We start from the raw sequence: 9,703 nt of genomic DNA on the forward strand, positions 1-9,703 counted from the left end.
GATGGTATTCCTGCAAAAGACATTTTGATGCCCAAGTTAGTTAGGTGCGTTAGATAACAATTAATGTGTTAATAATGAATGCAAACATTTTACCTTAATGAGTGTACTATTTATAGGATAATTATGAATATCATGGGTCCTTACCTATAGGATCAAGATAAGCCCAACAGACCATTTACCTTTGATGGAAATTATGCTAAGTTAAATAATAAAACACTAGTAGAGTATTACATACTAGTTTATGGTTGAGTAGGATCAGGTCAGCCTATGGTCAGGTTGGAAGAGGCTAGCTCATGATCGGGTTGGAAGATGTTAGCTTGTTGTCGGGTTGGAAAAGGTCGACTTGTGACTGGGTTGGAAGAGACTGACTAGTTGTCTAGTTGGAAGAGATCGACTTGTGGCGGGATTGGAAGAGGTCGACTTGTGGCTAGGTTGGAAGAGGTTGGCTTGTGGTCGGATTGAAAGAAGCTGACTGGTGGCTGAGTTGGTAGAAACTAACTTGTGACTGAGTTGAAAGAGATCGACTTGTGGCCAGTTTAAAAGGGATTGACTTATTATTGGATTAGAAGAGACCAACTTGTAGCTGGATTGGAATAAGCCAACTAATGGTTAGATTCAGAGGGATTGGTTACTTCATTTCCAAATTACATGATCTAAAATACATTAATTTTTGAATCTGAAAATACTTTTCTGATCATATATTTAGAATATATTTCATATTGTTTAATCTATAAAGTTTTATTCTATTTGGAAGTGTTTTATAATCTCTAAGTATGGGTCATTCACAGTGGATTCTCTCCTCTTAGCGTTGGCTACCTCCATCACTCACTCAATGTGTCAATGAGGTGTATTTTATTAAAAGTAATGGAGCAAACGTGTGGGGGAAAAGTGAGATGAAGGTGGGAAATTTACTTTGAGGGTGAAAGAGTGGAGACACAGTTGTGGAGATGGAGAAGAAGGTGGAAAACTTATTGAAGGATAGAACATGGATAAGTGTAGGAAGAAACAGCTCAAGAAATAAGTGAGTTTTTTTTTTCTAGTTTTATATAATATTACAAAAGATATTGGAGGGTGCAAAGAGTAAAAAAGGTTGATGCTTTGTGTAACGACGGGTGAACTGACCTTATGTGACTACAAAATGGGCTGGGGCCTGTATAGAAACAGATTGCTCTAGTACCCTACGACGTCGTATTACTCTATTGCGGAAGGACACATTGGGCACCAGCAGAATGAACATGGCGATAACCTCCAATGGAGAAAACAAACAAACTTGACCATCTCCCATCGCACACACTTATAAATTTGAACAGACATCATGCCCCTTCGACCTCTACTAGAGCCACCTTAAGTAACACTAACTTACATTTCAATAATTAATTTATCATTATTATAATAAGCTTCACCTATAAACGCATCGATGCCTTCCCCTTCAGGTACACAACCTCTATTGTAGGAGTATTTGATTGCATTGCACTGTCGCTTTCCCTCCTAACCGATTTCTGTTTCACAGCTCGCAGACTCACAATGGCCGCGATATCAAACTCACTATCACTCAAGCACGGTTTCTCTCTGGCGCGTCCGCAACGTCCTTTTCTCACTCGAGCTCCTCCTTCTTCCACTTCAATCAAATTCAGAAGATGCTACGCCGCGTTCGCCAATGAGAATCGCGAGTACGGCTTCTCTTAATTCATGCATCACTGTTTTTTTTTTCAATTTTAGTTATTACTCGATTTTGAGTTTTCATTTTCTGTTGGCGCAGGTACGTGATCGTTGGCGGTGGAAATTCCGCGGGATATGCTGCACGCACTTTCGTCGAGCACGGCATGGCGGATGGACGCCTCTGTATTGTGACCAAAGAGGTTCTCTAGTTTCTAGCTTCATTGTGTTAATTTCTGTTTCTTTAGTTAGAACTTTAACGTGATCTGTTTCTTTGTTGTTATTTATGATTTTCCATTGAATTCGATTAACCAGCCATATGCACCTTACGAGCGTCCCGCTCTGACGAAAGCGTATTTGTTCCCGCCGGATAAGAAACCAGCGCGTCTTCCTGTAAGAATTTTTTCCTCAGTTACTCTAATACACTGCGATAGCATCGTGTGATCCATGTAACGGACCTCACTTTGTAGAATAAGGCTTGGGTGGTGGTGTGGTCATATATTCTTCAATTGATTATATTATTATGCTATTATTGCCGCTCTGTGCTGTTGTTCCCTGGCTTCACATTATGGTTTCTTGTCAGTGATAGTTCCTGTATGCCTTTCTAGGGTTTTCATACGTGTGTTGGATCCGGTGGAGAGAGGCAGACTCCAGAGTGGTATAAAGAGAACGGGATAGAGGTAACTCTTTTTTGCTGTTGGAATCGTTTTGCAACTGGTTTGATCACGGTAGGGACTTCAAAAATAAAGAGTAGGAAAATTTTTAAGATTGCTTTGCATACACTGTTAAGTTTGTTTTTGGAATTCAGTGAGTTCAACTGAAGGCCAATCTGTCTCTCCTATTCTATTATGTTTGCTGCTTTGGAAAGCGGAAAGTTCTGTATATGAGACTCCAAACTGGTTTCCACACACACTTTAAGTGTGCGTGTTGTACAATCAACATAGGATTGCTTGAAATAGAATGTAAAGCTTTATTTAATGTATCTGTCTGAGGCAGCGTTCCTTTTGGTTCTCATCCTTTAAAGCCAGTGAGATGAAGAGTTTAGGCTGTTTGTTTTTCCTGTTCAGATGTTGTATGAAGATCCAGTAAAGGATATTCATATTGAAAATCAAACTTTGACAACAAATTCTGGAAAACTTCTGAAGTATGGTTCGCTTATTATTGCAACAGGATGTACAGCATCAAGGTGTTGGTTTATTTACTTTAGCTCACTACTGTTTGTGTACAATGTGGTGATGAAAATCTGAGTTGTTGATTTCTTGATGTAAGGTTTCCAGAGAAAAATGGGGGAAACCTACCTGGTGTTCACTATATCCGGAATGTTGCAGATGCTGATGCACTGATTTTATCATTGGTAATTTATTATGCCTCTAACATGAATAATTTGATTGATTTTTACTTTTAAAATGGAGCATCTCTTGCACGTTCCTATTCATACAATCATTTGATGTAGGTATTCAAATTATGCTTTTTCCAATTCTACGATATCCCCCCCCCATGAAAATAAATCTTTGTCAAGAGTTCTTTCATACAGATTGAGAAAAGTTACAATAATTTATTACTTTTAAGAAACATATCAATACAGCCAATAGAAAAATAATAGGACATACAATTTGTTCGTCAATATGATTTGTTTCATTTGTTTTCTTTAACATCCAGGAAAAATCAAAAAAGGTTGTAGTTGTTGGAGGTGGTTATATAGGAATGGAGGTTGCTGCTGCTGCTGTTGGTTGGAATCTGGATACCACGGTATGTGTTTATTCTGCACCCTTTTCATTATCTATTTTATGGTTTGATTTGAAGTGAAAAGTTCTTGTTCTGACTTCCATTATTACCTATTAAGTTGTTCATCTATGCCAACAGAAGTTTTGCATTTTGGTCCTCTACACAAAGCTTTAAAGTGTCTTGTGTTAAGTAAATTTTGTTGTGTGTGATGAATCGTGAATTCACAATTAGGAGTCATTTAAAATCTCTTGCATTAACTTGTTTTGTTGAATGTCAACATTAGATCAGGGCATGGCATTCCTATTTGTGATGTAAAACAACTACCCTCAAATCGCCTCAAAAGGGTTGGTAATAACTCTTACAAAAAATTCAATGAATTCATTATAAAACTCTTCACTTTTTATTGTTATTGGGGATTAGAAATATGACTGTTGCTTTTTCAATTAGCTTTTTCTACTTTCACTTCTAATTCATTTATCTTACAGTGAATGTTTCTCTCTTATCACTATAATACTAGAGTGCTAACATCCTCCATCACTGTTTTGTTACTAATCCTTTCAACAAAGGGTAGAAAACACCTTGAGGGTCCTGGTAAACATGTCAACTAGTTGATTGCTGAAGATGACGGTAAATAATTACAAAGCAAGTAGATATTTCCTGGACATGATTTTCTCTTTATCAGTGACTATAATCTTTAATGTTTTTCTTCCCTTAAAATCATATCTTTAACAATCATATGCCATGAGTCAGACTTGTTAACAATAATTGGAGGACACAATAGTTACCTGAAAACGAAGTTGTTAGAAAGCAAAATTGCTCATTGGATGTGGTAGCTGCTAGTCTGCAAAATGCTTAGAGAACATGGTAATTGTTGGAAAGCAAAAATGCTTAAAGAGCACCTCGGCTGCCAGAATGCAAAAATGGTTGGAGAGTGCAGTCACTGTCGGAAAGCAACAAGTCTTAAGAGGTTTCAACAGATTTCAGAGAGCAGAAATGGTCATTGTGCAACAGGGCAATGGTCAGATGCCGGCCAGAAAAGTTTGTTGGGAGAAGAAAATAAACATTTTGGAAAAATATCCATGGTGAACAATAAAGCTAGTTGGAAAAAGATTGAGGAAAATATAAACTCACTAGAAAAATGTTGTCAACAAATAGTACTTGCCAGAAAAGCATCTACAATAAACATTACTAATCGAAAAACATCTAGAATAAACATTACCAATCGAAAAACATCTACAATAAACATTTCTAATCGAAAAACATCAACTGTACACAGTATTAGTGGAAGAACATCAACTGTAAATAGTACTAGCTGAGAAAACATTGTCTGTAAATAGTATTGGCCAAAAAAGCGTCAACAATTGACAATATTTGCTGGATAAAAGTTGGTGGTAAACTAGACTTGGCGAAAAAAATGTCAAAAATAAATAATGGTAGTTGGAAAAACATTGGCAGTAAATGAAACTCGCTAGAAAATTGTCAGTGGTAAATAGTAACGCTGGCTAGAAAAAAGCTGACCAGTGTAGATAGTAAAATAAAAACAAAAACAAGAAAATGTACACATTTTCACATAAATTTTACTCTTCTGAGCAATGGGTCCAAAGGGAAAGCATAAGTTTGAGTTCTTTTCCTATTAGGCTCTTGATATTATGTTGAAGATATTAGTTATAAAACAGGTTACGAAGGATGGTTCTACTCTTGTACCAAGTTGAGCACAGAGAAATTGAGAGTATAATGAATTTTGTGTGTTGGGTACACAGATGAGTATTCTTACTTTTTATAGAGGAGAGATACAATAATAATAAAAAAAATCAATATCAAATAATGAAAAATATTTTATAAATTTTTTTCCTGTCAAATCAGATTATTATTTTCTTATTTAATGTAATCAGATCATATCTCTAAACCATGTTATATTTGCTTCTACTGAAGGTTGGTAAAATAACAAAAATGTTGTATTTTCCGGTAATTCATTCTGGATTAGATTAGCCTTTCTATTCAAATATACTTACTTTACTATTTATGCCTTTTCTCATTAGTTATTATCATGTTTTCAGCCTCATTAGTTAAGACATACGCATGAGTTGAACTTTTATGCATAACTTTCTAAGATTTTTTGTTGTTGTAAAGTTTTGACCGACTGACTTGCAAATGTGTTACCATAAAAAGTAGATCATATTTCCGGAAGATCAACTTTTGCAAAGACTGTTTACTCCTTCTCTTTCCCGGAGATATGAAGAACTCTACCAAAAAAATGGAGTCAAAGTCTTAAAGGTATTTCCTCCTTCTCCATTTCTGTAATTCTCCATTTTTATAATTATTAGGTAGTAATGGGTTTGAGAAAACCTTTCCCTTTTTTGCTCTTTTTTTTAAATCTTAAATTTGCCAGGGTGCCTCCATAAAAAAATTGGAAGCTGGTTCTAATGGACATGTAGCTGGTGTGAAACTCGGAGATGGATCTATGGTGGAAGCAGATACAGTAATTACATTTTTAAGTACTCTTTAATATGTGATGATCATTTTCCGTTCAATTTTACTTCTGTAATGCGTGCGTTGCTAGAGAAATAATTGAGGTTTTAAATCTACGTTAGGCAAGAAGGACAAAACATAGATTTTTTTTTTCTCTTTACTTTTTCTTCTGGTTCACAGGTTATCATAGGCATCGGAGCTAAACCTGCTGTGAGCCCCTTTGAGAGGGTGGGCCTAAATACAGATGTTGCTGGTATACAGGTGAGGCCAATTAATAACAATAATTTGACAAAAAATTAAAAAGATTAGGAAACACTAACGATTAAGGGTCTTATAGTGAATTCTATTTTTGTGCATGGGCAAGACCATCAATGTCTTCCCTTTCCGGTGAATGAAACATAGGGTTTTTAAACATGTTAATCATCAATTCTCGGAGATCATTCTGTTTGTTAGAGATACCACCCTCATTTGCGGATGAAACTTGGAGTGAGCCAAAATAATGGTTGAAGGACTTTGTCTAAATGCATCAATAGCTTCTTCTTCTTTTTTCTTTCAGGTTGATGGTTTGTTCCGGACAAGCATTCCTGGAATCTTTGCTGTTGGTGATGTAGCAGCTTTCCCTTTAAAGGTACAAAATTAACTTTGCTTTTGAAGTTTTATCAATTCATTGCTGGAGCATTTACAGTTTGGATTAGTATATTTTGGGCAAAAGAAAGAAAGTATTTTTGGATGAATTTGAATACAATATCTAATCCAGTCCAACTTCTTATAGATTGGATTGGATTGGATTGGTTATGTGGTTTGAGTCTTCTATGTAACACATACTATTTAATAAATATAGCAAAATACTTATTCAATGTATTGAATATCGACCTGTTAGGCAATAGTCACGGCAATAGTCACGGCATCATAAAAAGTTGCAAATACATTTTTATACATAAATTTAACATTACTAGAATTTAGGCATGGGAACTCTCAATCCTACAAAACTGGTTTTTAGGATAACTACCGGCAAAGTCAAGTCTTATAAGGATTACATTGATTACATGTTTAATAGTTTGAGATTTTAATAAATGCATGCACAAATTTTTACTTCTCTTTGTAGACTTAGACTTGGCACACTGTATCTAATATTTTGTTTCTTCTATCCATTCTTTATCAAAAGTCAAAACCTATTTTTTAGCATAAACGTAAAAGTGATATAATAACAGAAAGAACAAGAGATACAACAACCGCAACACTGTTATAGTTTGAAAAGATAAAAATACAAATTCAAGCTAACTAAATTAGTACACTTATAAAATATTATATGACTAGACTTAAAATAGTTAACAAAATGATGACAAAAATAAGTTGGTATATACAAATATTAGTACAATAATTTCATAAACAAAATTATATATACACGTAATTTGGGCTTGAATTGGTTTTGGATTGGCTTTGAAAATCACATACGAATTCCAATCCAATTCAATAAAAACTTTTCAGCTATTTCACTTGATTTGGTTTTTGGTTATTTTCCTTTTGGCTTTTAGTTTGGTGTTCGTGATTTGCATTGAATTGGATCAGTTTATGTATATCTTTTCATTTCTTTTATCTGACATCTGAGTTTATGGAAAACCGGACAGATTTATGACCGTATCTCTCGAGTGGAACATGTAGATCATGCCCGTCGCTCTGCACAGCACTGTGTGAAAGCATTACTCAGCGCACAAACTCAAACGTACATGGGATTATATGTTCCTGTCATTTATCCTTGGAGTTCATTTTTTTCCCCTAGCCGATTTTACTGAATTTACTTAATGAATTTTCAGGTATGACTATCTTCCATACTTCTACTCGAGGATTTTTGAATATGAAGGAAGCCCTAGAAAAGTATGGTGGCAGTTCTTTGGAGACAATGGTAAATATACTTAAAAATAAACATCATCGCCTCACCTATTGCTTCTTTTTTCAACTTTTAAATTTCTTTTATTGTTCTTACCATATATTTTTCTTTGGACAGTCGGAGAAACAGTTGAAGTTGGAAATTTTGATCCTAAAATAGCTACCTTCTGGATTGGATCTGGTAATGCTTTAATGTGTATGTTTAAATGCACATATGTGCTTGTTTGATCTTTGAATTGGTCTTACAAAGAATATATTACTTGAGCACAGGTAAGCTGAAAGGAGTTCTTCTTGAAAGTGGGAGCCCCGAGGTACTTGCTAGTTGCCACTATCTTTCTACAGTGTAATTCATATTAGAATTATACACACTCACTAGCAGAAAGATAGACACTGCATGTTCACTCTTTATGAAAATATTATAGAATATTGATTTGTGTTAATTTAATTTTTTTTCTTTTGCTCAAGACATCATTTCATTCTTTTCATGAATTTTATCGAGATAAGTCACTTTTAACAATTTTTTTTATCGAAGTTTACCAAATAATTATAATGGAATAGGGAAAAATGTGGAGACCAAAACTTGTTAATCCTTTTTTAATGTTTAGATTATATACTTAAGGTGGATTTTAAGATCGTCTACAGTTTTATGAAGTAACTGCATCATCTAGTCTATTGATTTATTTTATTAAGTAACTATTTTATCTTTTAAAATTTAATTTAATTTAGGCGTGAAATTTAGAAATGAACATCTTGCAGTTCATTTAGAAACTGCAGAGTATCCTAATACAATAGGGGTGCTTAATGGAGTTTATTTGCAATAATATATGGCATGTTTATGAAAAATCCGCAAAAGTTGCTTCCCTTTTTATTGGTATCCTTAAATGTGTACACAGCACCATAACACTGTTGGCCCGAAGTTATATTTGTTAGCTTGGCTCTGTTTCAGTTTGTACAATTTTTTTGGTGAGTACTTTTTAGAGGAGAAGTTAAAAAAGTTAAATTAATTCCTGTAAGCTAAAATCAATTATACAGTTAAACTTTTAGAAAAAATAAATAAGAGAGGTTCTATAAAAATTAACTAATTCTTAGTTTTCGATTACGGAAAAAGTTCAAACCATTTTATCTCATTTTCTTCTCATAGTATTTATATTTAAGCAGAAGTTTATCTAAGTAGAGCCAAGTTCTCTTTCTATACAATTACACTAGTAAATTACAGAATTTATATTCAAAACTAGTCGTATATAATTGAGAATTCATATCAATAGACGTGGGATCATTGAAAAAGAAAACCTAATGCTGTTTTTTGGTTTTTTAACTCAGGAATTTCAACTCCTGCCTAAACTCGCCAGAAATCAACCTCTGATTGACATAGCTAAACTTCAAAACGCAACTACAGTGGAGGAGGCTCTAGAGATTGCTCGGGCATCCTTGCAAGCCGCTGCCTAATAATCTGGGCAATAGCATCCAGTCATTTTTATTCATTTTCGGCCAGATTATCAGGATCTGTCGTCATCTGAGTAGGGATTGCCCATTTGGGAGAGAATAATTTTTATTATATTCAGTCACATGGCTTTATTAATGGGTTTGAACTGGAATGACTGTCTTGGATCTGATTTAACGTCATTTGGCATCCATGAATAATTTAAGATAGTCTTTGCCTTCACACTTTTCGTTTATTGTCCTGGACTGTGATTTTTGTTCTTAACTTAGTAGACTCAACCCTAACTTCCTTTCCATTCCCTTATGGTAGTGTTGTGAAATTAGGTTTAAATCCGTGAGACTATATGGGTTTGAGTCGAGTTAGATTGAAAAGAAATTTGAAATTTTGACACAGATCAATTTTAAACCTAGTTCATTAAGAATCCGGCTCATCTGAATTAAATATGTGGTGAATTGGGTTAGCTCACCAATTCACCTAATTTTTTTAATAAGTATTTTTTTTTGTTAGTCATTTTACAAAATATTA

The 9,703-nt window shown here is 34.4% G+C and overlaps 1 protein-coding gene across 1 annotated transcript; it reads left to right on the top strand.

The window, feature by feature from the left end:
• Positions 1-1,220: 1,220 nt before the first annotated feature.
• On the top strand, positions 1,221-9,400 carry LOC108347624 (monodehydroascorbate reductase, chloroplastic/mitochondrial). The gene is made up of 17 exons (XM_017587000.2): positions 1,221-1,433; positions 1,511-1,670; positions 1,760-1,859; positions 1,972-2,049; positions 2,265-2,336; positions 2,724-2,842; positions 2,926-3,010; positions 3,316-3,405; positions 5,554-5,655; positions 5,771-5,860; positions 6,031-6,111; positions 6,407-6,478; positions 7,479-7,573; positions 7,665-7,753; positions 7,856-7,918; positions 8,008-8,048; positions 9,058-9,400. The coding sequence occupies exons 1-17, from the start codon at positions 1,418-1,420 to the stop codon at positions 9,181-9,183; spliced, it is 1,479 nt and encodes a 492-aa protein (XP_017442489.1). The 5' UTR covers positions 1,221-1,417; the 3' UTR covers positions 9,184-9,400.
• The last annotated feature ends 303 nt before the right edge of the window (positions 9,401-9,703 follow it).

The sequence above is a fragment of the Vigna angularis genome, chromosome 1 (genome assembly GCF_016808095.1).
Source record: "Vigna angularis cultivar LongXiaoDou No.4 chromosome 1, ASM1680809v1, whole genome shotgun sequence".
NCBI classification, from domain to species: domain Eukaryota; kingdom Viridiplantae; phylum Streptophyta; class Magnoliopsida; order Fabales; family Fabaceae; genus Vigna; species Vigna angularis.

What these genes read in the sequence shown, in the direction of transcription:
- LOC108347624 (XM_017587000.2), top strand. An exon ending in ATGCACTGATTTTATCATTG is followed by an intron (nt 3,011 to 3,315) that starts GTAATTTATTAT and finishes TTTAACATCCAG; the next exon opens with GAAAAATCAAAAAAGGTTGT. An exon ending in TTGAAAGTGGGAGCCCCGAG is followed by an intron (nt 8,049 to 9,057) that starts GTACTTGCTAGT and finishes TTTTTAACTCAG; the next exon opens with GAATTTCAACTCCTGCCTAA.